At 39.8% G+C, this 16,227-nt stretch overlaps 1 protein-coding gene across 1 annotated transcript in view; it reads left to right on the top strand.

Annotated features, from left to right (window-relative positions):
* The window catches only part of APPL2 (adaptor protein, phosphotyrosine interacting with PH domain and leucine zipper 2), a 37,372-nt gene that overhangs the window by 7,327 nt on the left and 13,818 nt on the right, over positions 1-16,227 (top strand). Inside the window, exons 3-8 of the mRNA XM_054196100.1 lie at positions 8,432-8,491; positions 8,980-9,051; positions 10,970-11,057; positions 13,113-13,154; positions 13,274-13,332; positions 14,291-14,437. Of these exons, the coding sequence (XP_054052075.1) occupies positions 8,432-8,491; positions 8,980-9,051; positions 10,970-11,057; positions 13,113-13,154; positions 13,274-13,332; positions 14,291-14,437 (468 nt within the window). The remainder of the gene's footprint in view (positions 1-8,431; positions 8,492-8,979; positions 9,052-10,969; positions 11,058-13,112; positions 13,155-13,273; positions 13,333-14,290; positions 14,438-16,227) is intronic.

Genomic DNA, 16,227 nt, shown 5'->3' with positions numbered 1-16,227 from the left:
ATGTTTTTGCATGATGCCTAAAAGAACACACTAAAATTGGGGCAAAATTTTGGTTTTTAAATAAAAATTAATGGAAATAATTAATTCAGCCCTATATGGTGGTTAGTTCCCAAGACATCGTTAGTGTTTTATAGGCTAACATTGATTTCTGTGACTAGTTTTACTAAGCTTTGCAAATGTCAATATATCCTTTTAAGGAACCGCTCCTGAATATTTCAGAGACATGCGTTCTGACTGAACTCACCCTCAATTTCTGAGGGGCGCACCCCTTATTGCAAAACTTTATGATTGCAGTTGCCACAGAAAGAGAAGTGTAATGCTGAATTGCCTGCTAAACATGAATGAACAGTTAAGAAAAATCTGTGTGTAATATTTCTTTGCTGCCTAACTTGAGAGAAAAATCAACTTGTGCTGATGTGTCATTAGACGCATTGTCTGGACCTCACTGGCAGCATACTAGGAAGTGCTACCAACCCTTTTCATTTTGAGAGGAAATGGGATTTAGTAGAGTGTAAAATGGAGAGCAGTGAGAAGCCAGGTTCTGAATTTTATTTTCCCGACTTAAATTTTGTCTTTGCAAAGTCATTGTCATCCCCTGCTCTGATTTCCTCACCTGTAAAATAGGAATTACAGTTACTGACCTACTTTGAAGCGATGACACAAGTTCTGTTTGCACAGCCATAAAAATGTCTGGAATCACAGCCATGGCAGTCAGACAAAACAGCAGTGGGTTGTACCAGTCCACAGTATTGAAAAATCAGGTTTTATGCCCCCTCAAAAGAGTTAGGACAGTTTTAAAAATGTAAATCTTGGTTTCTTCCTAACTACGTTCTGAACTTTAAAATTTCCCAGATGTGTGTCAACCATATTTTCAAAATTTTCTGGAGAAGTTTACTACAAGTTTGTTGTTTCTTGTGATGAAAACTCAGATTTTCACATAATTCAAACCACTGTAGCTTGTGATCAAATAACAATAGTTGGTGGTTCTCAATGGATGCAGTGCAAAGTCTCAGGGGAGTAGCAATTAGTACCAACTGCAAGCTGTTAATTATCCATGTGGATATATGCATATATTTGTCCCAAAACACTGCTTTGTGTGCAGAGCAGCAGTAAGTTTGTAAATTGACAGCTCAAGCTGCTTTAAACACTTGCATCAGTGCATTTGAAAAGAATGTGAAAAAAGTAGAAATATTTGCCCAGGGTTTGTTTTTTTTTTAAACTTAGAAAAGTAGGAATCCTTTTGACACTCGTTTGTTTTTTTTCTATTAAGATATAGATTTTGGCTAGGTGCTGGGTACCTAACTTTTCAGACTTCCACGTATTCAAGCAGAACTTCTTTTTGCATGCCTTTAACTTTCCTAATGACAGTAGGGTGGTTGTTGGGATGAAGCCCATCCCAATGAATGCACCCAGTAAAGAACGCAGACAGACCTTTGAAATGACCTGAAACTGCTTTTGTCCCAAGAGTGGAAGGATGGGTCTGCAGCATCCTGTTGCAGGGTGGAGGCGTTGCAGGGTGTTGCAGTGGATACGTGTCTTAGGCACCTGGAGCCACTTGGTGCGGAAGGGCCTGTGACTCTAGGCTGCAGCTGGGTGATGTACAGCTAGTGGATTGCCTTTGGGTGCAAGGCCTTAATGCGTGACAAGCCCCTGGTTGCTGTGCAGCATCAGGACAGTGCTCTCACCTCTTTGGGCACCCACACCAGATGTGATGGGGTGGTGACTATTTCGCACGTGGATTTCTTCAGTGAAAAAGAGGTGGTGATGCTACAAGGCAGTTGCAGTGTGTGATGCCGTGATTAAGGAGAAGTCACAGGAACCAAATGTGTGAGCTGTGCTTGAGGAGTGAGGTTTGGTTGATCTGGCAAGCCCATGTGGGTAAATATAGTGAAGCATTTTTATATTTCTTCATTGAATAAACCACATCCCTGTGAGTACATATTGTACTTCCTACTGTAGTTCTCCCATCTGTGCTGTGATACCCTGAAGTAGTTATCACATTAGTGGTCTTATAGAGGAAATCTTCCTTACAGAATTTGTTCTCATAGTTCTTCCTCTTTGCAAGCAAGCTCTGGTGATGCATCTGGCATTACTACTGTCTGATTTCTGTGAATTTTGTGTTCATCATTCTGGACATTTTATTACCTGAGCAATATGCAATGCAGCAAGCATTAGAAGTTAGAAAACTTCATTTACTTCAGTTGCGTGCTGAGGCTCTTGCAATGGTGTATGAGCAAAGTGTGCCCAGTTTATATTCCTGACTTCTCACTGCCATAGTAAATTATTTTCAGAGCTTTACTGTCATCTGCAGTTCTTCGTCATACTATAGAAATGCTTTAGCTGGGATCTTCACTTGAAACAAAAAGCTATTTAGAAACTCAGGAGACTGTTGTGTCTCTACTCGCTATTAGAAGGGACAAACAGTCAAGCAGGTTAGGGGAAAGTAAGGTGCATTGGAAAGAGGTTTCATTGGAAAGAGGTTTCATCCCATTATTCCTGACAAATCTGTCTAGATACTAAGAGCAGTGATGGCAGAAGAGGAATAAAAAGAAACCCATGTTGCCTTTATCAGTATATCCAGAGAGAGAACAGCATGGGAATTGTGAAGTGTAATTCTGTTTAGCATCAGTGTCTCTGAGCAGTTGTCCTGTGATTCCAGAGCCACGTGGGGCTCACTGCCTTTTTATGTCCAGACTCTCAAGGAAACTCTTGACAATTATGGAATAGTCTTGGGTTATATGTACCACATTCATAAGTATTGGGACAGCTCATATCTGTCTGGGCCTATTTAGGTAGTGCTTTATACCAGTGTTATTTCTCTCCCCAGATTCATGACAGCTTGCGTCTACATTTTTCAACAGTGCTGCTTGTTTCATCTCCCTGTGTATTGACTTCACTAGGCCATAACTCAGTAGATAGGTATGAAGCTCTCTAGGGTATGCATAGATTTTCATATTTATTATGTTGCATAGATAACCCCAAGCGTTCAGAATTCTTAAACTATTTCTTACTAAACTAACAAGTAAGCACTGATAACGGTTTTTCTTTTAATTGCTTTCTTTTCATGTTTGAGGGAACAATTGCATTGCCTTTTCAAATAAGGCTTTTTTCCCCAAAACCTTTTGAAATAATGAAGTTTAAGTTAGTGTTTTGTAAACTTTCAGTTCCACATATGGTAGCTTCAATAGGATAGGATAGGATTGGATAGCGGACATTGGACATTGGATGTCCTATCAATAGATAGGACAAGCAATTGCAATAAATTACAGTTGTCAACAGTGACTTCTGTGAAATACCCTATATATTATTGTTCCATATTCATTGTAAGTTTGCATCGTATATCTATGCACTTCCTGAGGCAAATTCACCATATGTTGCTAACAGAGGTAAACAGAGCATTATCACATGAGAACTAATGTATTTACAAAGTCATGGGCGTTGTTTTTAATACTGACTATGAAGTTGGAGCTGTCACCATGCCCAGAAGCAAGTTAACATTGCACTAAGCAGCATCTGGAGATTTGAGTACTACAAGGAGGCAGAAATGTATGGATGCCCTGCTGATAGTAATTGTTTTGCAAGAAACTGAAGAGATTCTTTCCCTATTGAACTAGCCATCCTACTGTGCCTGCTTTTGCTGTTTTACAGCAGAGTTTTGACTAGTGTCTTCCATTTCTTGAAGCTATTAGATGATCCTTTGCTGAACCATTTGTGTTTGTGAGGACTGAATGCCGTGCTGTGAATCAGCAGCAGGGCAAGCCATATGTTAGCCTCATCTTGTAAAGTGCTGGGCAGCCTGAGCACCCTGGTGAGGCTTAGCTTCTCTCACCCTTGGCTTCAGGTTTCCGAGCTATTTAATATGCAAACCTAAGCCTGTAACATTTACTAGATTGCTGGAGAACTCTATTTTGTACGAAGATGACATGCAGATGTAGACAGAGCAGCATAAAACTGTCGTATCAAGACCCAGTTCTTTCTGTGCTGCGTCTGGTTTTGAAGGTAAATGTGTTCCCTTGTTATGTAAAGATGAGAAGGCTGCAACTGCTCACAGACCTCCTCCTTCAACCGCTTACCTGTTTGGGTTTTTTTCTCCTTTATGAGGCATTAAGCTTTCCCAGATGTAAGCCAAATTTTATTACGTGTCATTCTGCACGTACAGGGTGCATGAATCAATACCTTTACCAGTATCTTGCTTGTTTACATGAAGAAGCCTTTGGTAGTTCTGAGTGCTGGTTGCTTGCAGATTTTTAAAAATGCCAGCTTTAGCTGAAGTAGGAAAGTATCTTTGCAGAAGGCCTCATTATATTGGGATTGGAATTGGACATGCTAGAATAGCTCTCTGTGTATAGAAGTTAATTTATAGCTCAACTTAATCCTTTACATGCCCTCAAATTGGAGTCTGTTAGACGACTGTCTATAGAGGTACCTTATGACTTCAGTTTATTAGCCTTCACAGTTTATTTTGGAAAAATACAAAAAGAGATCCTAAAAAAAAGGGGATGGACTGCATCACTAGTGGTAAATAGTTAACGGCATGGAGATTTTATTACAAGTGGGTTACAGAAAAATCATACTCTCTTCTGATTATATGAACAGCTTGGTCAATAAAGGTGATAATAAAGAAGGTGGAAGCAACCCAGAAAAATCACATGCCTTTGCTTTGGCACTAGATCAGAAATAACAGTTGGATATTTTCTTGCTGACTTATTTGAAGGCAAAGTGAGGTACTGAAATAACTTGAGAATTAAACAATGGGGTTTAATCTGTTGTTTTGTCATTTCTGGTAGATTAATGCTCGATGCAAGACACCACTTCCATTACATTATCTATGTGAACTGGTGTTCGTGAACTTTATAAAAATCTTTTCCTAGGGCTAGCATGCCCTAGCATGCCAACCAAGATTAAAAAAAAAAACAGAACAAAAGTGAGCACATCTGTAGTCATAACTGATTGCTTGGTACCTATTTGCCTACAGGCCTTTCTTCTTTCCCTAGAGTATACTTTTTTACATTAATGCTGCAATGATGTTTTACCTGCTAAGTAAAATAATCTAATGAAAATGAATGAAATGCAAGGCCCAGTACTGGGTAATTTTGCCTTCATTTAGAATACTTTGATTTCTGTTCGGGATTTTATTGTGTTTCTGCCTGATTCATATCTCATCAATAGCTCTCCCACTCCAGAAATGCTTGATGAATTCTGAAGTGTCTGAGTAATGTGGAAGAGATGTGGGCAGGCAGTGACCCTGTAGTAGCTTTTCTTTTGCTGTAGTATACTGAATTTTAGTCACTTCAGGGTGAAAGAAGTGCATGTTGCTGTATTCCATGGGAAAATTTCTTGGAAACAGATTAAAACCTGTTAAAATAATTTGCCTGGATTTAGTGGATATGTCAATTGAAGTAATGCAAATAACTTTTAAGTCTTGAGAGTGATTAGTACCGGGAGAACGGGGGGAAGAAGGCTGATTAGGAAGAAATGGGAGGAGGATTAAACCAAACTTTCCCAGATTAGCGTGTTTAGCAATGCAGTATTACCACTAGGTCAGCAGAGCACTTTGGCTGCTTCCTGTTCCTTATGTAATGTGACTGTGTTTCAGTTTGCTGGCTTAATTTGATTTGTTTACAGCTGTTTGGGGGGCGGGGGGTGTTTGGTCATTGGCCTTTTTTTCCCAGTGATATAATGAATGATTTTGTACCTCTAATGGGAACAAAGTCTGTCAGAGGTTGGGAGGGAGGATGAAGGACTCAGGATTAACGCGTCCACGTGTTCAGGGAGCGAGTAACAAGTTTGTTTGTGGTGTTCTGACACGAAGAACCGAGCCTATAAATGAAAAATGTGACTTGCTGGCATCAATGGGATATCAGTGATGCGTGGAACTGTTGTCCCAAAATCAGCCCAAAATCACAAAGTAAATTTTATGTCAGGCATTTCCATCAATCTGTTCTGTACCTGGAGTAGCGTGCCATGAATGTCTGCTTGGGGTCTATATGTGACTGTTGTCACCTGTTCATATACGTGATATGATGTTAACTTACACCCCCTTTGAGACCCTCAGAGTTTATGTGTTCCCCCATTATCCTGTCACATACTAGGGGCGGCTCTTGAGCGGTGATGATCACTGGAAGATGCTTCTTCCACACACCTCTTTGCATTGCCCGTCCTCAAACTGTCCTGCATAGATGAGTAATGATGCTGTTTGTTACTCATTGGATATTGGGTGAGGAAATTGGGGATCTGGTAGTCTTTAAAAAACAAACTGGCGGAAGCTTTGAGGATGGCTAACACAAAGGAATAGGGTGCCTTTGGTGTCAGCCCATTATTCTGAAGCTTCTTTTGGTGTTAGCAAGTTTAAGCCAGAAGCATTTATTTTCCAAATTCAGAACAGACCACACAGCTGCAGACTTTGCAGGAATAAGTGAACTGAAACAAAAAGGGAAAAAAAAAAAAAAGAGGCATGTTTCTAACAGTCAGTTTATTTCAAAAGATTTCTCTTACCCTGACCCAACTGTACCAGTGACAGATGGCATCACAGTTGCTGTGTGAGGACTTAGTCTTCTTGCAGTTCTTACTCAGCTCTATCTTTGAGGTTATGTTTATGAAAAAGATCCTGGGTCTGAGAATGCCTTCTTCTTTTTGCAGTCTTAAAATTCATCTTCTGACTCCGCCCACGTGCATACAAACCAACCAACCAACCCTTCTAGTGTCATCAGTCCGCGCAGGAGTCTCATCCTTCCTGTCATTGATTGCTAGCTCCCAATTTGAAGGTGGCAAAGTCTCTCAGTTGTTCTTACAGCTTGGGGGAAGATGGTTGAGGCTCATTCCTATCCTTGCCTGAGTCCTTAACAAGGTTTATTAATTTATTATAAAGCACAACATCCTTTTCATCCACTGGCTTGGGAAATACTTAAATGCCAAGTGTTTGTGTAAGGCTTTTTCATGTTAAAAACTATGCAGTCTCAATAACCGACCTGCAAGTCTTAGGCGAGTCCTTGGCATTATTATTGTATGAAAGCGTAATTCTCATTACTAATTTGTCTGAGACAAGAAACAAGAGTAATCCATCACTGTGAGGTGAGAATAGTCATAGGGTGCACATGATGTGAGTTTGGACCCAGATTAACTTAATGCTGAGCCCTCGTTTGCGCCTTGGAAGACCTCTGCTCTCCCATCTCCACCCACCAGTGTTTTAAGCTGTCCACCCATCTTTTTCTGCCATGTGTTCACATTCAGCTGCTGTCACCTTGGCTGTGGCTATGTCTCTTTGTTCTTTCTGAGCACTTGGGCGTACTTAAGACTGGCTAAGTGTTAGGGCCTTGCTGTCCATATTAGCCCTCTTTCCTGGCATGCCAAAGTGGTGCAGAAGCACCGGGCTGTAATGCAGTGTGTCAGAGATGGCATCAGGCCAAAGTAAAGAGTGTTTCAGAATCTCTGGCCCAGATAGTTAGCTGTGCCGTGCTCGGTGTGCTCAGGACGACAAGGGAGAACAAGAGAGCACACAAACTCTGGCCCAGTTCTAATGGTTTTCTGTACCAGCCCCAGCATAAAGGGTGCTATTAAAGCAGTTCAGAGATTCCTCTGTGTTTTACAAACTCCCTATGGTGTTATGTATTTGGAGAGAGGCATAGATTATGTTAAGGTTTAAAATGAAATTAAATGAGAAGTGATTTGGTTTTATGCATTACTGAGGAAGAGAAGGATTTGACAGGGGTTAATGCAGATCCTAGTTCCCCCCTTCTGCTTTTTCTTTTATTCCAGTTTTAAGTCATTGTTAACACATCAGGAACAGAGGAGTTGATATACTATTGTTAGGAATACACTGAGTAAAGACTGACATATCCAAACGGTTGTCTGTTGTGTTGGTTTTTTTTAGCTGTCAAGCAAAATTATACAACGTCCTTACAAGTCTTGCTTTGAGTAAGCATGTCTTAAGGATGTGTGTACTTTCATTGGCCAGTTTAGCCATGAGAATACAGGATTATGTGCTCCTGTATCAACTTAAAGCGCTGTAATTATCTCACCACATTCCCTGAGCGTGAATGCGTTATATAAAGACACATCTACTGGTTCTCTATTGCTGTAGAATATGAGGAAAGATGATTAACCAGTATGAAACATTCTTATGCTGGTATGACAGCTTACGTGTTTGAGGTTGTTCCAGTTTTGTTATTTGGGGAGGGTTGCCAAACTCAAAGCTAAACCCCAAATCCTACCTCTATTCGAAGTAGTTAAGCAAAATGTGTGTTGGTTAGGTCTGAAATGTGCTTTCTTTCTGCCTCTCTATGCAGGTATTTTGGGACTGGTTATTTACATACAACTGAATGTTTCGGTTAAGTAGTTGCAGATTCAGTCAAGAAGCTGGTAACAAAGTACTAGAAACAGTAGAGTTAAAGACCTTTCATTATTTCTATTAATATGTCACTTTTGTTTGTAGAATGAAATGTGTCTTGCCACACAACAGCTTTCGAAGCAGCTCCTTGCCTATGAAAAGCAGGTATGTTCAACATATGCCTTTGATTTTTATTTTTTTTTCAGTCTCAGCATTTGGGAAGAAGTCTGTCTAAATAGTGTGGTTTCCAGAAGTGCTTAGGGCATTGGCTTCATTTGGTATCATGTGAAGGCTGTTGTAAAATTCCCCATAGTGTTCAACGGAGTTAGGTCACTTCTGAGAATCTTAAAAAGAAAAAAAAGGGGGGGGGCAAAATGTGAGGTAATAAATTTGTGAAGATGCAAACCAGTTTGTTCCTATTGTATGACTGTGACTTTAAAATGAGCATTAATTATATGTTGCTCAAAATCCATTCATTTAAAACAGGGGGAGCAAGGTAAAAGAGTATGTGTTAGTGATTTATTGTTTTTCCATTTAGTTTTATCGTTTATTGCATTTTCTAGGAGTATTCATTACATTTGTAGTAAAACACATGTTGTATTTTATACTTACCTTTATTGATTTACGGACCAAATGTGTGTTTCTATTTTCAGCATTTTGCCTTAGGTAAAGGAGATGAAGAAGTGATATCCACCCTTCATTACTTTTCAAAAGTTGTGGATGAGGTAATTTGAATTTACAATAGTCTATTTTTACAATATAGAATACTGGTGGTTTTTCGTTTGGTCACTGTCCTTTTGATTCTCAGCCTTTCCACTGATTGTGCCTGGGTTTTTTAGTCATTTAACTGGGGGGAAGTATAACATCACCCTTTTGTAATTGTCAGAGCTGTTTCTGTAACTTTGTCCCACATGCTGTCCTCAGAGCAAAGCTGAACTTCCTAAATAGGGGAATTAGAAAAGAGACTGAAACAGGACATTTCATCTAGGCTGGGGCCATCTTAAATGGAATTAAGTTAAAAAATGACATTTACATTTTTAAGCTCTAAGCGCTGCAATTTGAGCCAAAACCTGCCAGGGATGGATGCAGGGCAGCTGTGAATTAGTAAGGTTGCAGTTTAGGTGCTGTGGGGTCACGCAGAATCCAGAGGCGTTGGGAGATGGCTGCAGAAATGCCTGCTGAAGGCAGGTTAGGTACTACAGCTGCGTATGCTGAACGCTTCTACTCTCTGTAGGCTTTTGTTAGACCTGCCCGTATAATGTTTCTATGTAATCTTAGTATCTAGGTCCTTATTGCTTAAATATCATTTGTCGCATCGCTCTTTCTCTTGTCAGCAGGGCTGTGCCATCAGAAAAGTGTAGTTCTTCCTGTTAGTCTACTTTCAACTTCCATTAAGAAGGCAAATGGCTATAGTGAGGTCTACTTTTTTGGAGAGGAGAGGAGATAGGAGGGTTGTGGGGCAAAAAATAAGTTAAAATTTTTAGAGCCCGTGGATAACTCTAACAACATAGTGAGAGGAATCCCAAAGGTTAACTTTTCCCTTCCGCGTCTCCTGCTGCACAGCTGCTCTAAGGGGATACTCGAAAGGAGCGTTTATTCTCACAAGTCTTGTACTTGTCTATGTGAATTACGAATAAATCAAAACAAGAACTTTCTCCTTCCTGGGTACAACAAAACCATCCCATTTGGGAGCAGAAAGCTAAGAGGTCTGTTCAGTTCTCTCTGTCACATTTTCCACTCACAAGAACTTACTCCATTCCTCAGCCTCCTTTTCCGTGTGTTAGCTACCCCCTGTACCTGTTTCTCAGCTCTGTGTTCTACAGGCAATGAGTTGTCCTGGTTTACTTTTGTATTGTCTAGTGGGAAATCTTGACTTCATCCTCACCTGCATAACTCTGGCTAGAGGCCTCCAGGGCACAGTGGGCAAGTAGGCAGTATATCACGTCAGCGTGTGGTGCCCTCCTAGTCTGTAGTATCAGGCACTCCAGCAGTGTGATTGATAGTTGTCCTACCTGAACCCATCTAATATTCCTAGCATGCCACTGCTGACATGAGAGCCTTGCCTTCATCCTAAACAGCATCACACAAGTGCATTGAAATATGTCTTGATGTGCCGGATTTTAGAGAAACGCTTACAAAAACAGGAATGGGAAACTGCTCTGAAGGTAAAATATTTGAATGGGACCTTTCATTGTGTTTGCCCCCTGTTGTGATTGTGTCCCGGGTAACCCTTATGAATGGAAAGAGATTCTAGTCATGGCGGTGGGACTGTAACCCTGTGGTGTAGAGACTAACAAAAACTGGTTAATAAAGGCTAATTACAGATTAAATCCTGTTGTGTTAAGCATTAGCATTAATGGTCAAATGAACTGCACTAATACAGTGTGTGGGAACTGTAAAGTTCTTGGATCCTTGGAAAACAGCGGGCAGGAATTAAGCATTTAGGGGGAAATCCCGATGTGTCTCAAGTATCTTGAGAAATGTGTTGTAAGCAGTGAAGTACACTGAAGTACATTATATGCTTTTTTTGTCTGCTGGGCACAGATGGCAGGTCTGCTTCTTGTACAACTGTAAAGTGCTGTTATTTTTATTTTTAATTTATTTACATTGTGTCTTAGGGCATTCCTCTCCTCTCTGTTTCAGCTCAATATTCTTCATTCTGAACTGGCAAAACAGCTTGCAGATACAATGGTTCTACCAATAATACAATTTCGGGAAAAGGATCTCACAGGTAAATTGTATTTTTATGTTTTAATTTTCCTCATGTGTTCCTTTTGCTTATTTCATAATAAACAGAGACATAATGTCATGTAATAGTTTCTTCTTTGCTGATTCACAGAAAAGTTTTTTGTGTTATTTTCTCTACTACAGAATTTCATTGACAGGTGCATGCTTTTACTCAGATTTAAATAGTGCAAGTTCACCACATAACGTTTCATACACCATATGGTACAAGTTAATACACAGCTTTCTTCTTTGTTGGGTCACCCTGCTTTTACATTAGTGTAATTTTACTGAAATCATTGATGTTATAATGGCCTAAAGAAGGAAAATGGCTTGCAAGCAGTATTTATCCCACTTCAGAAGTTTGGGTTTGTTTGAAAAGCACATGCTTTTTTAACTTCAGAGTATAGTATATTCTCTCTCTTTTAACGATTCGGTCTGCTTTAAATCCTTGCCATCCAAGGGTAGATGCAAGTAACCTGATTGCACAAACTTGGAAATTCATTACTTAAACAGCAGAGCAATAATGCAAATATTTGGTGTAATTTCAAAAGAAAGAAGTTCATATTCAAGGTCAAGGACACTCTAACCTACTCATGCAAAAGAAACATGAGATTTTACTGCAGTGCTTGCTTTTTTTTTTTTTTTTTTTTTAAAAGCCCACTTCTCAACTCACTAAGCTCAGTTGTGCTTATGTACTTTCTAAAGACATCATTTTAATGGGAGACAATACAACTACAGTAAAATAGTGACTAGTTAAGGTTCCTTATATCATAACATCTCATTTGAAATTGTGAAGGCATCAGTGGTTGTCTTGTTTATAATATAATGTCAAATATAAAGCAGTATTTGGATGGTAAGATCTTGGTTCTATAAACACTTTCCCACCTCTTTAATGTGCCTTCACTGATACAGTGATTCTGCCTCCTGGTTCATAAAAGAAGACATAAAAAATCCCCCCAAAATACAAGTGAAGCTTGCAACCAAAGCCTCAACTGCTTCATGACAAAACCCAAAAGTTTCTTCAGCTTCTCTGGTTGTCAGAATCTTTTTTTGTTCTATCCATCACAAATTCCATTTTTCTCTAACACAGTCTGTACAGCAGCATTTTTAGTAGAGGCCTGGCCATATTGAAATTTCACCATAGGATTAAGCAAGGAAGATTAACTGTGTTCTTGTTTTTACTTCTGATCTTGTTATGTGTATGTATTGAATACTGTAGAAACCTCTGGGTACAAGTTAGTCACACCTGGGAAGAATTTCTGTCTTTCTGCATTAGAGTCACGAAGTAGTGGTCTGAGGAGAAAAAGGTGGCATGAAGCTGATTAATATGTAGGTTGTTACAAATAATCAGAGACCATGATGACATCGTACAATTTCCCTTTGTTTTTTCACAGTTGCATAATGTCTGTTCTTGTGAATGTGCTTTCTCTGTCGCTTTTTGAGAAGGGTTTTGCCAGTTGCAGCATACGTTGGTATGGACACTGAGAGTAGCTTGTGCCAAACACTTGTGAAAGTTGAGTCGCCTGTTTACTTTCTCTTCCTTCTCTTCCTTCTACCCACATCAGAAACTCATGGCCAGTGTTTGTTATGTGAGCATCATAGCCAGCACTCAGATGTGTTTCTTTTCACAGAGGAACGTTGATGAAGATTCAGGTACAGGAAGGGGGCTTAGTTCGTATGTCTCTGGGACTTAGATTTCTCCATATCAGATAAGCATTTTCAGGAAGTTATTCAGAACTGCCGATCATTTATGGTAGTGGTGGGCCTTTTGTCATAATAAGTGTACTGAAATGGTGCCTCTTTGGGTAAATGACACTGGCAGATAAGGAATCTTTTTCACAGTGATAACTTGCTCAGTCAAGTAAACTCACTTGACGTAATGTGCTGTCTGCCTGTTCATTTCTCATCTGGTTCATCATTTTCAAGACAGGCACAACTTATGCATCTCTGCTTTGAAAGTATTGGAGTGACTTAGGCATTGAATGTGCCATAAATGGTCTCAGTTGAACGAAGTGTTGACAGCTGTTTTTACTCTGAATATTTGAATTCTCTTTTTCAGAAGTAAGCACACTGAAGGATCTTTTTGGCCTTGCTAGCAATGGTATGTTCCCCTGTTTTGTTTGTTTCTAATGGTGTGCACCTGTTATATCACAGAAGACATTTTTTAATCTGCGCGCACACACATCACATTTCTAAAAAAATAATATTCCTTGTCTACAGAACATGACGTGTCCATGGCAAAGTATAGCAGGTTACCGAAAAGGAAAGAAAATGAAAAGGTAACAAACGTGAAAGGGAAAAGTTTTCATCAGCTGTTCGTAAGTGAACAATGATGCAGATAGAACTTTGAAGAGTTCATCAGTTAAATTCACAGTAGCTCAAGAGTACTTGTGATTTCGTTTCCAAGCAGACACAAAGGTTTTAAACATCAGTTCAGCAAAGTTATACCTGTTTTCTCCAAGTTAGGCAAGTGATCAAGTATTGTGCTGAACTAGAGCCCTTCAGATCCAGGGGAGCTCCTCAGACAGAAGCAGTCCAAATGGCTGTAAATAGATTTGTATAGGCCTACTGGTGTACAGCTGATGTGGTGATGCTGTATCACTGGGTACAGTTCATTGTGAACTGTCGTGAAGCCTCGTGTCTGCTGTTTATAAAGCATTCCATTTTTTGGCGTCTGCCTTCCAGCTGAATTTCTCTGTATGGATTGTCATTCCACTTACAGTACACGCAACTGTGTTGGTGGGATTGTTTTACATTTCTTCTTTTTTGCCCAGTATTCCAAAATATATCCCTGTGTGCCAAAAAACATGTGATTGGCCCTATCCTAAGAGTACATCAGTTCTACAGGATGGTCCTTTAAAGGAAATGTAGTACAGAACAGAACTTGATATAGCCTATTGTGAATTATTCATATCTGAATTCTGCACCTGCAGGCTTGTGTTGTGATCTTGGATGCAAATAAATTTCTTGCACTGAAATCAGGACCAGAATTTTAGTTGTGGTAGTTATGTAGTTTATAGTCACAGGGGCTCCCCAATGCTTAAGTATCTTGCCAGAGAAGGGCTTGTTGAAGTACTTGCTTTGGGTTTTGAATTGGCTTTCTTAGTTTCTTATCCTTCATTTTAACGTGGAGAAGCTCTGTAATGAGAGTTGTTTCAAGATAACTGAAAAATAAGCAGTAAATGTATCTATATGCACAGTAACACTTTGTCAACCTTTTTATCAATTCTTATTCAGCTTAAGGCAGAAGTGGCAAAAGAAGTGGCAAATGCAAGAAGAAAGCAGCACCTTTCATCTCTGCAATATTACTGTGCCCTGAATGCTCTGCAGTACAGGAAGAGAGTGGCAATGATGGAACCTATGCTAGGATATACACGAGGACAGGTATGGACGGTGAAGTGTCTATATCACTTAGACATGTCCCTGGGAAAAGTAAAACATCGTGGCTCTGGTTTTTTTTGAGAACTAACAAATGATAACAGAGGGGCGAAAAAACTTTTATTCATTTTGCCTGATTCTAACAACTGGTTTTGTTTGTGGCAGATAATTGAATGTTTAGATAGTCAGGAAAAACATCAATGAAAAAAATAATCCAATACACTTATATACAGAATCAGCTTGGGGTTAATTTTTCATGGATAAGATATCAATGTGGCAGCATTTACTTCCACTGTTTACTCTGTCTGCACAAACTCTTCTATGTAGCAGTTCCCTTCCTGGCACATAATGTTCAGCATACTGATGAGGAGTGTACACGATAGGGAACAGAGCATACACTGGAGAACTGGAAGGACAGAACAGTAGAGTGGATTGAGCATAAGGCTGGCAAATCCTCTTTCTAATCTTTATTCTGCCAGCAATTTGATAGAACATTTCTCAAGTCTGAAAAATGCGGTAGTAATACTGATAATCTGACTCTCCAGGATGTCAGGAGGATCAATAAACTAGTATTTTCAGAGCACTTAATTCTCATTACCGCCCATTTTAAGGGTCTGTTGTGCTTTGACTTTGATGAAAGAAAGCTTTGGGAAAATGAGAATTGGGCTATGAACACAGAAAAAATGGATCCGGTGCTCTGTTTGAGATTGCAGTGTGGATCAACCATCTCCATTGTCCTGTGTCTTTTACAGATCATGTGCCCTCTATGAAATAGGTAATAAAGGAGAATTCAGTCACTTTCCCCACCATGGGAGTCCACATTGCTTCTCTGCTGTAACTATACCAAGTGAAAGAGCTGCATTGGTTTCCTTTACTGGAAGCGAAAGAGCACTTTCTTTCCTGTATTTTATCTGGCAAAACTGCAGTATCTCAGTGCTGTATACAGGAAAGTCTTAGGTTGTCATGGGAATGACTGAATAGCCAGAGGCCAGTTGATATTGATGCATTAATACTATGAACTGCTGCCCTTCAGCCCAAGTATATATTTTCTTTATTAATTACTCATAACATGCGTCTCATATTTCACATTTCCAATGAATGAGCAGGCCATAAGGAATTTTTGGAAGAAGCAGTGGCTAATACAGGGTTTGTTTAACTGAAAATTGACCTCAGTGTCTAAGCTAGGCATGTCAGTCAGTGGAATGTAGAGCTGTTCCCTCCTGAAGTAGGCTTCTGAAATACGATAGGTGCATCATTCTTTAAGAGAGCGTGCTTTCTCTCATTTGTCTGTGAAGGGAGTCTGTGGTCAATAACACGTTTGCAGAAATCTTGAGTTACAGGTAAGAGGAATCCCACATCCCAAGGCTAGGGAAGAGGAGTGGGATCACAAATGAAATTGGATGAAATAGCTAAAAAATTGCTTAACAGACAAGAATTTGCTTTTACATCTCTTTCCGGAGTAGTTCACTGATTTTATTTTTTTTTAAAAAAGCTACGTAATTGCACACAGGCACTATCCATGTTTCACATAGTTGACAGTAGATCCCAACGATGACTGTGTGCCCTGCAGCAGGTAATCCAAGGTCAAGTCTACACCGAGTGCTTTGCTGCTGTTGCGTGCCTGCTGAGCCATACCAGCTAAGTGAATTCATCTTCTGTCACAAAATGTGCACTTTGGCCTTGGTAGCTTTTTTTAGCTCCTTCAGTAGAACAAAATCCGTGGTAAATCTGTAGTTGATATAACTGATCGCCCTGGGGGCTTCAGCTAGCACAGCTGCACTTCATCATTTTCCTGA

The sequence above is a fragment of the Rissa tridactyla genome, chromosome 1 (assembly GCF_028500815.1).
Source record: "Rissa tridactyla isolate bRisTri1 chromosome 1, bRisTri1.patW.cur.20221130, whole genome shotgun sequence".
NCBI classification, from domain to species: Eukaryota; Metazoa; Chordata; class Aves; order Charadriiformes; family Laridae; genus Rissa; species Rissa tridactyla.
Note: the sequence above shows the minus strand (reverse complement) of the source record. Positions and strands in the feature narration are given on the sequence as shown.